Source organism: Aspergillus candidus (genome assembly GCF_002847045.1).
Source record: "Aspergillus candidus strain CBS 102.13 unplaced genomic scaffold BDW47scaffold_22, whole genome shotgun sequence".
Lineage (NCBI taxonomy): Eukaryota > Fungi > Ascomycota > Eurotiomycetes > Eurotiales > Aspergillaceae > Aspergillus > Aspergillus candidus.
This window is the reverse complement of record NW_020194027.1, coordinates 2,794-18,926: the sequence shown is the minus strand read 5'-3', so window position 1 is coordinate 18,926 and position 16,133 is coordinate 2,794. Positions and strand designations below refer to the sequence as shown.

The 16,133-nt window shown below is 47.1% G+C and overlaps 7 protein-coding genes across 7 annotated transcripts; 4 read left to right on the top strand and 3 right to left on the bottom strand.

The window, feature by feature from the left end:
- The first annotated feature begins 363 nt into the window (after positions 1-363).
- BDW47DRAFT_30479 (uncharacterized protein) lies at positions 364-733 on the top strand. Its single transcript, XM_024818708.1, has one exon. It carries the CDS (start codon positions 491-493, stop codon positions 683-685), a length of 195 nt encoding a protein of 64 aa, XP_024671999.1. The 5' UTR covers positions 364-490; the 3' UTR covers positions 686-733.
- Positions 734-947: 214 nt separating this feature from the next.
- On the bottom strand, positions 948-2,287 carry BDW47DRAFT_105611 (zinc-binding alcohol dehydrogenase family protein). Its single transcript, XM_024812607.1, has 2 exons — positions 2,123-2,287; positions 948-1,994 (listed from the first exon to the last, which is right to left on the bottom strand). The coding sequence occupies exons 1-2, from the start codon at positions 2,223-2,225 to the stop codon at positions 1,012-1,014; spliced, it is 1,086 nt and encodes a 361-aa protein (XP_024671998.1). The 5' UTR covers positions 2,226-2,287; the 3' UTR covers positions 948-1,011.
- A 940-nt stretch (positions 2,288-3,227) lies between these two features.
- BDW47DRAFT_30470 (phytanoyl-CoA dioxygenase family protein) lies at positions 3,228-4,463 on the bottom strand. The gene is made up of 3 exons (XM_024818707.1): positions 4,078-4,463; positions 3,582-4,014; positions 3,228-3,504 (listed from the first exon to the last, which is right to left on the bottom strand). The coding sequence occupies exons 1-3, from the start codon at positions 4,369-4,371 to the stop codon at positions 3,395-3,397; spliced, it is 837 nt and encodes a 278-aa protein (XP_024671997.1). The 5' UTR covers positions 4,372-4,463; the 3' UTR covers positions 3,228-3,394.
- A 389-nt stretch (positions 4,464-4,852) lies between these two features.
- Positions 4,853-7,366, top strand: BDW47DRAFT_105609 (alkaline-phosphatase-like protein). Its single transcript, XM_024812606.1, has 3 exons — positions 4,853-5,316; positions 5,374-5,533; positions 5,598-7,366. Exons 1-3 carry the CDS (start codon positions 4,870-4,872, stop codon positions 6,836-6,838), a joined length of 1,848 nt encoding a protein of 615 aa, XP_024671996.1. The 5' UTR covers positions 4,853-4,869; the 3' UTR covers positions 6,839-7,366.
- BDW47DRAFT_131664 (Zn(II)2Cys6 transcription factor) lies at positions 6,873-8,966 on the bottom strand (the record flags this gene model as incomplete). Its single annotated transcript, XM_024817367.1, has 6 exons — positions 6,873-6,963; positions 6,997-7,867; positions 7,931-8,201; positions 8,250-8,559; positions 8,638-8,747; positions 8,829-8,966. The coding sequence occupies 6 exons, from the start codon at positions 8,964-8,966 to the stop codon at positions 6,873-6,875; spliced, it is 1,791 nt and encodes a 596-aa protein (XP_024671995.1).
- A 935-nt stretch (positions 8,967-9,901) lies between these two features.
- On the top strand, positions 9,902-11,703 carry BDW47DRAFT_131661 (major facilitator superfamily domain-containing protein; the record flags this gene model as incomplete). The annotated part of the gene is made up of 6 exons (XM_024817366.1): positions 9,902-9,992; positions 10,051-10,341; positions 10,399-10,671; positions 10,724-10,859; positions 10,921-11,054; positions 11,210-11,703. The coding sequence occupies 6 exons, from the start codon at positions 9,902-9,904 to the stop codon at positions 11,701-11,703; spliced, it is 1,419 nt and encodes a 472-aa protein (XP_024671994.1).
- Positions 11,704-13,163: 1,460 nt separating this feature from the next.
- BDW47DRAFT_105608 (fatty acid desaturase) lies at positions 13,164-15,172 on the top strand. Its single transcript, XM_024812605.1, has 2 exons — positions 13,164-13,385; positions 13,445-15,172. Exons 1-2 carry the CDS (start codon positions 13,198-13,200, stop codon positions 14,892-14,894), a joined length of 1,638 nt encoding a protein of 545 aa, XP_024671993.1. The 5' UTR covers positions 13,164-13,197; the 3' UTR covers positions 14,895-15,172.
- The last annotated feature ends 961 nt before the right edge of the window (positions 15,173-16,133 follow it).

Here is a 16,133-nt window from a genome sequence, read left to right as displayed (position 1 = left end):
AATCAACGGGAGTGTCAGTTGACTTGCGGGTCTTCCTGCGAGGTTGAATCCTTTATATGATTTGCAACCCGCCATGCCTTCATGAATATCATTTTAAAATTGGCATTTGTATTGACTCTTTCCACCAGTATTCTCCCGCAGGTTATAAGACGGAAACTGTGGCTACTGCGGGAACTGTTTCTTACCAAAAGTAATATTGTTGAACCTATTGCCGCTCTAACCTCATCTTGTCTCATTATTTTGCCGCGATGGTGCTAATACCGAACATGAACTTGTACGCAGTTCAGCCATGAGGCTCTCCCCTTCGCCACTACGACACCTTGGCCAGTATATCCGGGTGATTGATTCTTCTTCACGACGATAACCTTGGGAGACAGGTATTCAGATCAGAGAGGAGGACGTGCTACAGCCTCGCCAAGGCCCGTCAAGGCCTCGTCGTCGTTCGTGTCGTTAGGCTACCCTCTTGGCGTACGACTCCTGAAGCACTTTGATGCCTTTGCAAAGTCCAGTACTTCTCATCATACCGGTTTTCCAGGCGGGGTATACTTGCCTCAATTTACCTCTCTTACTACCTAGAAGAACCGACAAACGGTTGAGCCCATGCCCAGCGTTTCTCTGTAGACCTTGCCAGGGTAATTTGAATAGTGGGCAGTCAAGACACACTACTTTATTTCCTGTATCCTGATAACTACAGTCAACACCTGGAGCCGTTCAACTACCATGAGCTTATTCCGGCTTGGCCGGGCGTTGTTCCCTACCACGTTCCATGTGTTGGCAGATTCAGTCAAGTCTGTCACGATCCTGGACCCCCCGCCAAATGGGAAACCATCTACCCAGGGTCCCAGGGTAGAATACTAAAGAATTGCAGTGAATGATTCCTAGTGAGGTATGACATATGAAACATCTTCTATATTTTGTCTAATACAAAAAAATTCATTTCCAAACCTGTCCCCATATTCAACCATACCACGTCTCCGGCCTGGCGGGCGTTGTCGGCTGGCTTTGCTTGGCTCAATCGCTTGCACCTGGTGTCTCACTGAGGCGTGTCAAGATCTTCTGCGCGCGGATATTTCCGTCTTTAAGACCCTTTAGGCCGTCAGACAATCCCTCTAGACCGTTTTTGCCGATCGTGTAAGGATGGCCTGTGAGCCAACCCTCGCGCAGACCCCGGGCAAACGCTGCGCCCCATGCCACGCCAATGAGCCTGTCGTTCTCATTCTCGGTGTGAACCTGACCGACCATAGAGAAGACAATATCAACACTCGGGTCAGAGCCCTCGACCTCGGTCTTGAGCATAATATTAGTCATCTTTGGTCTACGACCAGCAGCATCCGGCGGGCCAGCAATGACCTTCGTGACAAGCCTGATCGTGTCATCTTCGGAAACGCTATCAAAGGCCTTCCAGCAGCGGCCGTCGGGAGCACCCCCCTTCTTGACAGCCTGCTGGATCGCGTTGATCAGCTCCTCCCCAGTAGGATAAGCAGTGTAATCGACGAGGACGTCTCCCTTGCTCTCATCGAGGAAGGGCCTGATGAATTCGCTCCGCTTGCTGCCAACCGTGATGATAGGGTGGATATTGGCGGCCGCTGCAAGCTTGACAGCGAACGCTCCCGTGGCAGTACTGGCTCCATAGATGAGGAGAGGACGCTTAGTGCCATCCTTGCCCGCGGCCTTCGAGAGTGGCGACCAAGGTTCTGGTAGCTCGAGCTCCTGAAAAAGCGCGCAGACGGATGTGTAGGCCGCTAGAGGAATCGTGGCAGCCTCCTCAAATGTCGTTGAGTCGGGAATGTGGAAAGTAGTGTAGTAGGGTGCAAGGGCGTACTCGGCGAAGGCTCCGTGCGAGGCCATCATCTCGTGGAAAGCAGCCACGCGGTCCCCTTTATTAAACCCGACGACGTCCTCTCCCACTGCTTCTACAATACCGGCGATATCATCACCAGTGTTCATATCCGAACCGTAGAAGATGGGGACCTTCCAATCCTTCGGGTTGGTACCTTTCAATTAGTTGCGTTAGCTGCCGATCAAAACATTGGGACCTGACGCATACAGGTCACCCATGCAGAGACGCATGGTCTAGTGGCATAGATTGGCCACTGCAGGGCCTCTAGCATTTAGTACTTACCGGCGACAATAACCTTGATCAGGACATAGCCAGGCCCTGGCTTTGGGATGGGAGCATCGACAATGTCGACTGATGTGTCCTTCCTAACAACCGCTTCCTTCATGATGAGGGTCCTTCGTACGATTTCAAGTGGTGGGCTCGACTGTGAGACAAGATGCAAATGGGTTTGGGGATAGGGTGTGATGTATAAGACTGGCGTGGCTACTGTAATAGTTATATTTATAATCTACAGAGGCTGACAAATTGGTCCAGAGTGACCAACTACTCCGTAGCCTACTCGCTAATTTTACCCCCTACCAAACCAGCCACCCCTTTAACAATGTTCATATCTAAGCAACTTTGCGCTGCGGGGATGAAGCTTGCCAAAAACCACGCTATACCAACTAAAATAGATGAAACGATCCATGGTGGGAGTAAGCACTAAAGTATGGAAGATAATGGATTTCGGAGGAATCCAGAAAGAACTCTCAGAGCTATCTAGACCGTAATCAATCAGAGCTGATATATGATAACATGTGCTATAACTCTTACTTTTCAAGCTTACATAAATTTAGAAGCTCATTGTCCAATGATGACATAATTTATATTATTAAAGGAGATAGCAGTTCATGGGTCATACTGGGGTACACATATTCCACTAGACCAAAAGGCCACTATGTCCGATTGAGACGGATTGTAGTGGGTCCCTCAAACGGGCTTTTTAGCTAGGAGAGAACCGATGAAAACGATCAAAAGAATGAGGAAACCGATGACTCCAATGCTATTATAGAGTTGCATGTGACTAGGTAAGGTTTAGACCTGGACATAACCCGCAAATAGGTAGGAGATTCCAAGCTGTTGGTCTAACCTAGATCTGATTCTCAACCGCATGTTTTTAAGGATGTGGTAGTTTAGAGATGACCTAGAATAAGGTAAAACCTTCAAAGTGTTGGTAACATGACACTTATATAATAGTGGTGAAATGAATGCAGTGTTTTGTATGGTTTCAGTATAATGATCCACCCTGGGGTGTCACATCATACTGCTTTGCCAAAGGCACATTTACTCAGCAGTCTTGCTCAGTATCCCCAGACACGCTATATATACTTCTCTGCTAGGTGCCGCGCACTTAACATCCATCCTTTTTTGACCAGAATTTAGTTAATTACAAATTTCGTGATGGCAACTTTTAATGCGAGAATCAATCCAGCTGAACCCTGTTGATATATCACCTTTAATAACAGACCTATCCTGATTCTGCCGAACTCTGCATTTCAATATCTAAACAGCTATCTAGCTAGCAGGAATAGAAGTAGAGTTAGCAGCAGCATTCGGCTTTGAAAAAGGAGCAGCGAATCCATATGTTTTGAAGCCTTCTTCATAATTTTGACCTGGCTCACGCTCTTTTCATCCGAAATGCGTCAGCATCCAGTACTTCAATAGGAACGACAGAAAAAGCCGAAAGAATGAAGAGGCTTACCATGATCGGGTGGGAAATTAGCCCTCCGATGCGCATAATACTTCGCCCTCAAATCTTCCCCATCAGACCGCATATGATATGTGGCATACAAACTGGCCCTCTTCGCACTTGTAAGATTCCTGGCCGACCGGTGGGCCAGATGGCTTCCAAAAATTAACATGTCCCCTCTCTCAAGCGGGACGGACACCCAAGGCTGCGCACGCTCCCAGGCTTCCGAAATATGTCCGCCGTGTGAGAACTCGACGTCCATTTTGTGCGAGCCGGCGACGACCTCTAGACACCCGTTTTCTGGCGTGGCAGCATCAATGGCGATGTTGGCGGTGATGTGCTCGATGCGGCCAATGTGGTCGTAAGCTGGTGCGTCGAGGTGGGCCTGGAAACCATTTCCGAAGGGAAGTTTGTAGTTGATCTTATCTTTGAAAAGGAGCATCTCCTGCGTGGGACCAGACAGGGTCAGATACGACGCCTATCCACCTATGTACATTCGTGGACTTACTTGGTCGGATAACTGCTCCAGTATCCCGATCAGATTCTTCCCGCAAACCAAACCCTTCCATCCCTCATGATAATCAACAAAATTCTCAGTGCGCATCAATTGCCTCTCGCCGTTTTGGTTGATCTCATCGTACGGCATCCACTTGCCCTTCACGCGAGGCCATTGGTGGACTTCCCTTTCCCATGCATTGAGATTGTTGGGACTGACGAGATTGTGCTCGTGAGCGCGAAGCAGTAAATAACCATTTTCACGATAATGGTTGAGTTGCTCGGAGGTAAGAGTGATGGGAGACATTGTGGAGATAGGGCTTATTTTCTAGTGTATTGGAATGACACCAGATTCAAAAAGGATAAGGAAAACAGCCTTTGATCATCGAGACATCTGCGGGGTTGGTGGTTACTATTTATCATTATTTTCACCTTTTCATGTCCCATTATCTGCATGCGTGGTTCTATATTGCTGGTCCCATTCGGTTCCGCCCTTTGCACCGATATCTCGCGCTTCGCACCGGGGTGGATCACCTGATCATCACTGAAACACACGTGAAGGAATTGGTCGCACTTCGCACCGGGATGTCCAGATCAGATCTGGTATTGTGCGGTGAGTATGCACCTTTGAAGCTCGAGTGTCTTTGGTATAAATATATCCATGTAATGCTAGTAAACATCTATATGAGACAACCTACAAACCAGAACTCTACATCATTTCCAAACAACAATCCAGAAGTAGTAATACTCGAACTATTTCTCTTTGTTGTTCTACATTGTTACTAGCAAAAAAAAAAAAAAAAAAATGGCATCCCACCACCAATCAACAACAGCCGTCGAACAGCATGCCCGCGAAACTGTGAGGGAATTGTTTGAGTTTATTTTGGCTCAAGGTGATGCAGACTATATTGGCGAGCCCATTTCCCAACTCGAACACTCCCTTCAAGCAGCGCAACTCGCACAGGAGTCAGGCGCTGATGACGAGACGGTCCTTGGCGCACTCTTGCACGATGTGGGACGCTTCATACCAGCCGCGGATAAGATGCCAAAGATGATTGCACCGGACGGGACATATGTTGGCAGAGCGAGCCATGAGGTTGTGGGTGAAAGATATCTGAGACAGCTGGGCTTTGGTGAGAAAGTTTGCCAATTAGTGGCAGCGCATGTGACGGCGAAGAGGTATTTAACTGCGGTGGACAAGGAGTATTATGATGGCTTGAGTAATTCTAGCAAGAATACGCTGAGAATGCAGGTTAGTATTTTCTTTATTAGTTTTTGTATTTTTCTCTCTGTCCTGACAATCCAACAGGGTGGGATTTTTAATGAATCTCAAGTCAAAAAAGCACAAGAAGATCCTTGGTTGGGGGCAAAGCTCCAGGTACGACGATGGGACGACCAGGCGAAGGTTCCAGACGTCAAGACCGCACCTCTTTCAGCATACGAAGATCTGGCTGTACGGTGCCTTCTGAGTGCGTTAAAACATGTTTAGTCTCCCAATTATAAAATTTCTGGATTCTAATGCACTCCTGTAAGAGACGGGTTCGAATTTTTCAACGCCCACCGTCGAACTTCATTCCACCAAATACACATTGCCTCAAGTCCCAACCGTTGTTGTCTGTGTCGATGGATTTGATCCTGAGTATCTTGAACAAGGAATTGTGGATGGCATCCTTCCAACTCTCAAATCATTCCTGGAGAACGGCTTCCATACAACAGCCAAATGTGCGATGCCTTCCTTCACCAACCCAAACAACGTCTCGATAATTACAGGTGTGCCACCGTCTGTCCATGGTATCGCAGGGAATTACTTTCTCGACCCGATTACGAAAGAGGAGCACATGGTCCAGGACGACACTTTGCTCCGCGGCTCGACAATCCTGCAACTCATGGCTAGTCGCCAGATCAAAGTTGCAGCAGTAACAGCGAAGGGAAAGTTGCGTCGCATAATAGGCCATGGTTTATCGGATTCGATATGTTTTGCTGCTGAAAATGCCGGCTCTTCTTCGCTTGCGGAAAATGGAATCGAGAATGTAGAACGCTGGCTTGGTCGTCCTGCACCTCCACAGTACTCAGCGGACTTGTCCCTTTTTGTCCTGGACGCTGGAGTCAAATTGTTACGGGAAAAAAAAGCAGATTTGCTTTATTTGACCCTGTCTGATTTTGTCCAACACAAACACGCTCCGGGGGAGAAGGAGGCAAACGAATTCTTCTCATCGTTGGATCATCGTCTGAGAGAGCTCGTGGAGCTCGGTGCGGTTGTTGCAGTGACTGGAGACCACGGAATGAGCGACAAGTGTACCACTGATGGCGAACCGAACATCCTATTTTTGCAAGATGAACTGGAGGCAAAGTTTGGACCAGGGTGCGCCAAGGTGATTTGTCCTATAACAGACCCCTTTGTTCGTCATCATGGCGCTTTGGGTTCGTTTGTTCAAGTGTATCTGGAATCACCCGACTTGTTGCCAATGGCACTTGAGTATTGCCAGTCTTTGTCTCAAGTGCAACTGGCCCTTGACGGCAAAGAAGGCGCAGAGCTGCTTGACATACCACATGACGGCGACCTTGTCCTCGTTTCAGTTAAAAACGCAGTTATCGGTAGCCGAAAAAGGGACCATGACTTGACGAATCTGCAAGGCCACCGCCTTCGTTCCCATGGCGGGCTTACGGAACAGAATGTTCCATTGCTCATGTCACAACCGGTGAAGGATCAAGCTCAAGCTGCGGCAAGGGATTGGCACAATTATGATGTTTTTGATTTGATACTCAACTGGTGATACTTCCCTCCTATTATGCCGTGTGGGAAGGTCCTTAAAAGTCAAGAGACCACGGACCAGGACCTGACACATCATGATGCGAAGATAGAATGTCAAAGTCCCCCATGTTGTCAATCCATTGGAAGCTGTTCACCAAAGGATCTGTTTGCTGGGCGTACTCAACATTCATTGATGAGCTAAGATTCATTTGTGCCGCTTCCTGGGACTTTTTAAATAGTTTCTCTATTCCATCCACGATGCAGACCAGCAAATGTTGCTCGTGCATGGGTACCGTAACCTGTCTGAGGACTGTGACCGTCTGCTCAACGAGATCCAACATCTTGGTCGCGTCGATTCTCACGATATTAGAGTATTTGGTTGCGACTTTGAGGAGATATACAACTGCAAAAGCAATCATTGTATCAAAGTATAGCGGTAATCCATTCAAATGCGCCTGAAGTTCTCCGTCAGATACAATAACACGCAGTATAGATGTAGCTGAGAGAACTGCGGTGTTAGCGATATCTTCCAGATCCTGCGGAAAGTCACTCTGGGCACTGCCATTTGATGGTGCACCACGGAAGACATGCGAACACAAGTATAGCTTTGCAAAGTTGAAGTGCAAACCAACGCCCTGGCGGGGATAGTTGCCGACGTTTTGGTTTGGACGGAATCGTTCACTCCAATCTGCGTACCAGATATCCAGGGCAATGGAGTGCCGACGAAGCTGCGACCATTCATGTGCAGCCAACGGGGTGTCCACATCAACCCCAAAGCTGTCAAAAATATTCGTATTGACAGTCCAGATGAGCAGTTGGCTAACGAGCCTTGCATCATCTTCGGTTGCATTTTCTGTCTCTAAAAATCGACTAGCAGCAGCTATCGAGTGGCATTCTCGAGTCATCGGCGGACGGCCATATGTCACCGAAAAGTGGTGGTCACAGACATACACAAGGTAGTATACACGGGTCTGGTAATACCCTGCTTTATCTCCCTGTAATGCTTGATGAATTCCGCGATGTAGTTGAATCTCAGTGGCGATCCGCACAGCTAATGGTGATGTTAGAGACCCAAAAAAAAAGAGTTAGATTGGGAACACGTAAAGTGACTGACCCATGCCGACAAGCGTCCAAGAAATTTGGCTTAGCCAAAATGCACCTATGCACATTCCGCGTACATCGTCTAAGTTGTTTTCCTTGGAGAACATCTGGGACGTCACTGTGTTCTTGAACGCTGTATAGCAGCGCCCGAAAAGATGGCCGGCTTCGTTCAAATGAAGAGCGGCTACAGAGCAGATCGCAGCAGTGAGCAATGGAGAGCTCTCTCGTACACTGCTGAGGCTATGATGATGGCCCAGAATTCGATAGAGGAAGTGATCGAGACGCTGGTAGTATAAATTAAAAAGTAGTTCTGCTTGTTGTATAGAGATGACTCCACGAGAGATAAAATCCGGGGGTCTTGCAGACCGTAAGTCACCGGGAGACGTTTGCTTTTGACCTTCGGCTACGCAAGAGGCTGGTATTGATGCTGGACCGCAGTCTGGGTCCATGACTATGTCCCAGGCCCGCTGAGGTTGGAAATTCGGCCGGGGTGGCTCAATGTCATGGTTACTATCCGGGGAGAGCTGGGCAAAGTCTGGTGACTCGGACACATTTTGCAATTCAGGCATTGAAAGTCGTTCCCCGACCCTGGCCATGGCCATCTCGAAGCTTTGCATCCTTGTCATCATGGTAGACTTCCATCTGAAGGAACATCATTAGCCAACGGCGAGCATTGGCCTTGTGCAGGTAGATTCCAATCCACAATAGAAGTATACACACGTTGTATGATCCTGTAGCAACATCTGGAGGCTGCGGTTCACAGTACATGAAAGACCTCTCTTCCTGCATCGAACGCATGGCGCTTGCCCCTGGGGCATGTGACATTTGATCTGGTGTTTTGTGTCATTATAATCCAATATGCCTGCTACCTGACGCCTCTTAGAGCGGACATCGACAACCTATGTACATACTTTTTGCTTGCGACATGCAACGCAGGCGGTGATCTTTCGACTGATATCCGGCGGCTTTAGACCTCCAGATTCCCCCTGAACGCAATCGTCCCCCGGCAGATTCTTGAAAGCGTCATCGCGCAAACCGGTCGACGCCATTTCGGCTAATAGAGATCATCAATACTGCAATGAGATGGGTGTAGTCATTGAAGAAACAAGAAATGATGACCTCTAGAAAGCTGTTCCGTATTGAGAACCACAGAAGAGTTCCTGACTAGTTCATTTATTTTTAGAAACTCACTGACAGATTTTGAGCGAGTAGTGTATCACCCAATACCTTGTGTCATCAAAACGTTGAATCGTCGCCGAGATGACCGAACACGAAAGCAGCCGACAATAACCGCCTGAGAAGAACAGCACCATCGGAGAGAGCGACGATCAAGGACTTCCCTCCGAGTATGCGGCAGGAAGGAGCTGGCGAAAATTAAATACTGAAGCTATTTTGGAAATGTGAAAATGCTTGAAGTCGCTGGATAGGAGCACGTGTGGTCACGTGTGGTGGGCATGGAGGCACGTGGTTCTATCTAGCATCTTGGCTGGATAATATTGGCAGTCAAGATCCTAAATTTCAAGCTTGGCATTTAAATTTACAGCAGCACTTCCCTCCGAGTATGGGGCAGGAAAGGGTTGGCGAAATTTGAATGCTGAAATAATCCTGAAAATGCGAGAACGCTTGAAGTCACTAGATGGGAGCACGTGTGGTCACATATGGCGGCCATGAACACTCATGGTTCTGTCTAGCACCTTGGCTGGACAATGTTAGCAGTCGAGACAACAACCCTCAAGCTTGGTATTATCATATACAGCAGCACTTCACGCCGATGATATGATGCTGGTTTTGCCAATGCCCAGAACGTCAATGTTCCGTGGGGATGATATGGACTATAAATGCTATGGACACAAGGTCCCAAACAACTACAAAGATGCCATTTCTGATTAGCAACCCACGGCACACTTTCTATATATTTCTGTGCAATTGAGCGACCCAAGAGGTTTGACTTAATTGCCTTCTGCTGGGCTTATATATCGCCGAAATGGTATCATTGCTGGAGAAAGTGAAGTTTCTCTGTATCACAGGGGTTGGCCTTTTTTCCGATGGCTATCTCAATTTGACTATTGGTTTAGGTTTGTACATTTTCAAAAGATCTACTACTCTGCTGATAGCTAACCAAATAATCTTCAGTGGTGCCGATGTTGGGCTTCCTGTATTGGCAGGACCAGGGTAGTGAAGTCCCAACGGTGCAAAGTGACATCATGAAGGGTACCTTGAGTGTTGGTATGGCCGTCGGCCAAATTATGTTTGGTGTACTGGGAGATGCCCTGGGTCGTCACAAGGTCTACGGCAAAGAGTTGCTAATCACCTTGTTCGGCACTCTTATGGTCGTCTTGCTTCCCTGGAACAACTTTGACAAGCAGTCAATTGTTTCATGGATTGCATGCTTTCGTGTTGTAACCGGGATAGGTATTGGAGCAGGTAAGATCTGGATATTGCCCATAAAATCATCGAGCCTGAAAGTTTACGGTTACTTAGACTATCCCATGTCATCATCTCTCACCGCTGAAAGCACGCCGCTTGGATCCAGAGCGGTTCTGTCCCTGACTGTTTTCTCTTTCATGGGTCTCGGCAACATAGCTGCCAGTATCACGTTCCTCGTACTGGTCGAAGCGTTCCAGTCCGGAATTGAGTCCGACATCCAGTACGTCGAATGGGTCTGGAGGCTCTTATTTGGCCTGGGTATGATTCCCGCTACCATCACGCTATACGCCCGATGGACTATGGCAGAGACAGCTCCTTATGAAAAGTGTATGTCCAGTTCATATCAGAACGCACCCGTGCGTGAATCTAAACTTTCTAGACGTATCGAAAGATATGAACACCGAACAGGCAGACAAGCGAGGCCTAAAGGAGCAATTTCGGGACTTTTTTGTCTACTTCAGCGAATGGAAACATGCCAAGGTTCTATTCGCGACCTCAGCGTCTTGGTTTCTCTTGTAAGTGTAAACCTGAGGTTCCTCTGGGGCCTCATCGAAACTGACGGATGACTTTGTCCAGTGATATTGCTTACTACGGCGTCAACCTCAACCAAAGCGTCATCCTCAAAGAGATCGGTTATGCGGATGGGCCCACCCCGTGGGTCACCCTTCGCAATACTGCCATCGGAAACATCATTGTCCAAGTTGCTGTACGTTGCCGCAAATCCCCGTCCCAGTTCCCATCATCCCTGAAATCCGGTGTTCAAATATTAATCAAATATAGGGCTACCTTCCTGGATACTTCTGCGGAATACCCCTACCCGACCTTTTTGGACGCACTCACTAACAATTCTACTCGTGCATGATAGTCGCCATTCTATACGCCATCTGGGCCGGCATAACCAATCACACAAGCGTGGGGGGGCTGATGACCGTCTTCACGCTCTCCCAGCTCTTCCTCAACATGGGCCCTGACTGCACAACCTGGCTCATTCCTGTTGAAGTCTTCCCCACCAGTGTTCGCGGCACGGCGCACGGCATCTCCGCAGCGGCGGGCAAGTTAGGCGCCATCCTGACTGCGTTCGCATTTGGCACTGTGACTGACCGAATTGGTTTGCCGGGAGTGTTGGGCCTCTTTTCAGGTGTCATGGTCCTCAATGCTCTGGTCACCTTCTTGATTCCGGAGACGAGGGGCATGACTATTGCTGATATTGAGAACGAGGTTCATTTCACTGAGCATCGGCCAATGGATATATTCAAGTGGCCAGGACTTTGGAAAAAGGAGAGAGAGGAAGGAGATACTGATGACAATGTTTCACAAAAGTCCATCAACATTGTTCCTGGTAAGAACGTGTCTGTTTGAGGGAAGATCGGGCTGTCAGAAAAATACGTACATTAAATGACCCTTGTATATAGACTGGATTTATTTTTTTAAAAGTAGATTAAATTTTCAAATACTATCTTAATTGATCTTTAACTTTATTACATTATAATTCAAATATTGCTTTATACTATATTAAGATCTTAGAATAATTTCATTATTCCCTGTTCTTTAATAGATTTTAAAAGTAAGAGATTAGGAGAATTTCTTTTTATTAAGATTAAAGTGTCATTCGGAGCGGATTGGAGCGGATTCTCCCCAGGTAGCATCTAATTTGTTGCAGATTCAGATTCTAATCCTGGCATCCAAACCTACTTGCGGATTCAGTGCGGATTTTATAGTGAAAATCACAGAATCTAAAATATTAAAGATCTTTACCTAGATAAGCCTAATTAGGGCTAAAATATGATCTAAAGTAAACTAGTCTACCCAAGAAATCTGCTTAGTAAGTTAATTTATAAGCAAAAATCATGAAAATACCAACTTTAGAATACCCGCGCGAATATATATATATCTATATAGTATTTGAACTAACATGCATGTTTTATATAAATTCATGCAATTCATATATATTCATATATATAATTAAATATATATGAAATTCATGTATTTCTTATATATAATTCATTAAAATACCACCTAAATACCCTATATAAAGGGGTGAAATCAAGCTAACCCTATATTTCGGATTCTGCGGTTTTCACTGAAAATCTGAATCCGCTGCGGATTCTGACCCCCCCTATCCGAATCCAACTCGTTACGGATTCGGTGCGGATTGGATCGGTTTTTGCGGATTGGAGATGACACTCTAGCCCGGATGGCCGTAGGTCTTCTGTTAGACCGCGCTCTGCAGTCCTAACACTATCTTCCCCTCTCTCAGGGGCCCGCCCGCGCGCCTGCGGGACTATATTTAGTAGCAGGTCTTATCACTGCCCCTTATCTGTAGAGTCTCTACCCTAGCCTCGCACATGGTACTTTAGGTAACTATAGGATCAGCCGCCAAATCAGTGGTGAAATCAGCCACTCGGGTTCTCAAGGTCTGTGAGAAGGCTAGGGAGCCCCCCAGCAGCTACTCTCAACTTGTAATGGTACGGGCTCGGGCAACGTACCACCAAATGGACTATGGTGGCAGGACTGCCCCCGGAAACCAATCCCCGGACCGCCCCAATCCGAGCGGATTGGGGTCGGGGGCGGGGGGTCTGGCAGCCCAAATATTTTCAGCAAGCAACTGGCCAGGCAGCAGGTTCATCCGTCCGGAATATTTGGAAATCCGCTCCGTACGGAGTGTAGTTTTAATTGGCCTAGAATATTAGTTTTCTAATTGGCCAACACGTCCTCATTGCCGCTTTTTGCTCCTGTTTCAAAAAGGGCCAGTCGCATGATGCTAGCTAAGCCAGCATTTCATTCCCGAAAACACAACCATCTGGTTGGTAAATAATTCCTTTCAATACACCTACAATTTCTTATCTGAGCAGCATGTCAATCCCTGTAAGGGACAGGACTCTGACCCCCGGTCAAGTTGAGGGATTGATATTCAATGGACAATCAATCATCATCGTCGACCAGAAAGTCCTGCGCCTCGACGCGTGGATCCCGTACCATCCGGGAGGCCACAAAACAATCGAGCATATGGTCGGGAAGGATGCGACGGACGAGATTTCAGTGTTTGTCCCCCCCCCCCCGGCTAACAAGGGGATCAAGAGAACTCGTTGACCGTTCCAAGATTCCACTCAGAGGAAACGCGCCGGCAAATGGATCGATACCAGATCGGCAGGGTCGAAGGTCGTTGGCATAATTTCGTGCCGCCTATCCAGGGAGGCTCTTTTCGGCCTTATCCAGAGACCGCGGAGGCACAAGGAGTGACCATGAGTGGAGAAGAATCCGGAAATGTTTCTCTCGGTCCGGTTGACACATCGGATGTAGGCGCCTCAGAACTCAACTATTGGCGCCTTCATCAGGAACCTCAGGAATCTCAAGGGGAAAACCAGGGAGAATTGGCCTTTCTCGATTCGCAGACTAAAGACGATGTTACTTTGACACTCGCTCGGTATCCATCGCTTGATCTGTTGACTCAAGACAAGATCATTGAGAAGTACCGTCATCTGCATAACCAAATCCAGGCCGAAGGCCTGTACCACTGCAATTACTCTGCATACGCCTGGGAGTTTGGACGCTGTTCTCTACTTTTCGGCATCATGCTGCTATTCCTTCACGCCGGGTGGTATTGTACTAGTGCCGTATTCCTCGGGTTGTTCTGGTCGCAGATGGTTTTTGCCGCTCATGATGCCGGCCACATGGGCATCACCCATGATTTCTTCATAGACAACTTGATTGGAATGATAATCGCAGCCCCAATTGGAGGCTTGTCATTAGGCTGGTGGAAACGCACTCATAATGTCCACCACATCGTCACCAATGCCCCGGAACATGACCCTGACAACCAGCACCTGCCGGTCCTCGCCGTGAATCACAGATTTCTCGGGAATATCTTCTCCACCTACCATGAGCGCCTGTTGCCGTATGATAAGGCGGCTCAATTCTTCGTTCAATATCAATCGTACCTCTACTATCCCATTCTGATGTTTGGGCGGTTCAACCTCTACGTGCAATCCTGGGTCTTTCTCGCGCAGGGCCAAGGCCCCCGAAAAGGCTCTGCGTGGTGGCATCGCTGGTTTGAGATTGCAGGAAACCTTGTATTCTGGCTCTGGTTTGGCTACGGAATTGTCTACCAATCTATTCCAACAGCCTGGAGTCGGGTTGCGTTTGTTATGGTTAGCCATATGGTCACCATGCCACTCCATGTCCAGTTTACCCTATCTCACTTTGCCATGTCGACAGCCAATTTGGGTCCGCATGAGTGCTTTGCCCAGAGAATGCTCCGAACTACCATGGATGTCGATTGTCCGGAGTGGTTGGATTTCATCCATGGTGGTCTTCAGTTCCAGGCCATTCATCATCTGTACCCTCGGATTCCCCGACACAACCTCCGACGCACACAGAAGCTCGTCCAACAATTTTGTCGGGAGGTTAACATCCCATATGCGCTGTATGGGTTCGTGGGCGGTAACAAGAAGGTCGTGGGCAGTCTTGCGGAGGTGAGTCGACAAGCTGCTATCCTTGCCAAATGCCAGCGGACAGTCGCACAAAGAGCGGATCTGATCCATGGCCACTGAACATTGAGTTGCCTCAGCCTTGGTCGCTAATCTAGCACTCCATGCTTGGTCATCTCTTAATAAAGATTGGTCGGGTAGATGTGTTATGCGGTAGTCCGGGGACGCCGCATCAAAGGCTGGATAACGTGCTAGGAGCGGCAATGGAGGATTGTATAGGGAACAGAAGGGAGCATGTATGCTAGAACTAATTACTGACCCTTGAAAGGATGAGGGGGTCAGGGGCTTATGTATACATAATCTATAGTATCTTTAATAACTCAGCACTCGCAGGTATTGGCAGGCAGGCTATCCAAGACTACTATCTAATACTATTTCTCTTTATAACTCTAGCCCCTAGACTCCTGTATAAATACTTTTATTTTGTTATATAAATTAGTGTCATTCAGTGTGGTTCGGGGCAGTTTTAATGGCGAAAACCCGCATAATCCAAAAATATGCTGATTCTTACCTAAAAAGGGCTAGTTAGGGCTAAGGATTAGGCTAAAGTAGACTAGTCTACCTGAGAACCTGCTTAGTAAGCTGATTTATCAGCAAAAATATGAAAATACCAGTTTTAGAATACCTGTAGTGAATATATGCATATATTGACACTAGTGTTTAAACTACTATATATATTTTATATAAAATTCTCTAATTTATATGTATCTTATATATAATTAAATATATTTAAAATCCATACATTTCTTATATAGAATTTTTAATAATATTATCTAAATACTCTATATAAAGAGATTAAATTAAGCTAACTCTACTTTTCAGGTCCTGTAATTAGAGTGGGTTAACCTGACTATTATTAGATCACATAATTTCTAGTTATCTCTGTATAAGAAACCTGATTCTTTTTTAAATAAGTGGCCCTGGGCTTCTGCCTGGCTATGCCGCCTTTATGGGGTACATCATTAGGTTTCCGTCACACCCTTGTAATGAAGCGATATGCAGGTAAACTATTCTAGATACATGATTATTGTATCCACTATGATGTTCCAAGCTACCTAAGAGCGAACTTTAAGCCTCGCCTGATAGGCCTGTGATTAATTCCACTTTAACCTGCGCTAGCAAGGCAGTGCCTTTGTGTTTTACAAAGCTCGGAATACAGAATACCAGCATCTCTCAAGAGCAACACTCTTACTCCTAGGACAAAGTGGAACCTTCTTAAGATCTAGGCACCTTGTTCTCAGGACAAGTAGATCCTGGGAATATCAGGTAATATCTGGCTACAGAGAAATGTTGCGGAGTCAC

Excerpts from the sequence above, each read along its gene's own strand:
- BDW47DRAFT_105609 (XM_024812606.1), top strand. The coding sequence starts at position 4,870 with ATGGCATCCCACCACCAATCAACAACAGCCGTCGAACAGCATGCCCGC. Across the intron at positions 5,317-5,373 it reads AGAATACGCTGAGAATGCAG|GGTGGGATTTTTAATGAATC; the intron begins GTTAGTATTTTC and ends ACAATCCAACAG. Across the intron at positions 5,534-5,597 it reads GGCTGTACGGTGCCTTCTGA|AGACGGGTTCGAATTTTTCA; the intron begins GTGCGTTAAAAC and ends CACTCCTGTAAG.
- BDW47DRAFT_30479 (XM_024818708.1), top strand. The coding sequence starts at position 491 with ATGCCTTTGCAAAGTCCAGTACTTCTCATCATACCGGTTTTCCAGGCG.
- BDW47DRAFT_30470 (XM_024818707.1), bottom strand. The coding sequence starts at position 4,371 with ATGTCTCCCATCACTCTTACCTCCGAGCAACTCAACCATTATCGTGAA. Across the intron at positions 4,015-4,077 it reads TGGAGCAGTTATCCGACCAA|GAGATGCTCCTTTTCAAAGA; the intron begins GTAAGTCCACGA and ends GGTCCCACGCAG. Across the intron at positions 3,505-3,581 it reads TAATTTCCCACCCGATCATG|AGCGTGAGCCAGGTCAAAAT; the intron begins GTAAGCCTCTTC and ends TCGGATGAAAAG.
- BDW47DRAFT_105608 (XM_024812605.1), top strand. The coding sequence starts at position 13,198 with ATGTCAATCCCTGTAAGGGACAGGACTCTGACCCCCGGTCAAGTTGAG. Across the intron at positions 13,386-13,444 it reads GCGACGGACGAGATTTCAGT|ATTCCACTCAGAGGAAACGC; the intron begins GTTTGTCCCCCC and ends GACCGTTCCAAG.
- BDW47DRAFT_105611 (XM_024812607.1), bottom strand. The coding sequence starts at position 2,225 with ATGAAGGAAGCGGTTGTTAGGAAGGACACATCAGTCGACATTGTCGAT. Across the intron at positions 1,995-2,122 it reads GATCAAGGTTATTGTCGCCG|GTACCAACCCGAAGGATTGG; the intron begins GTAAGTACTAAA and ends ACTAATTGAAAG.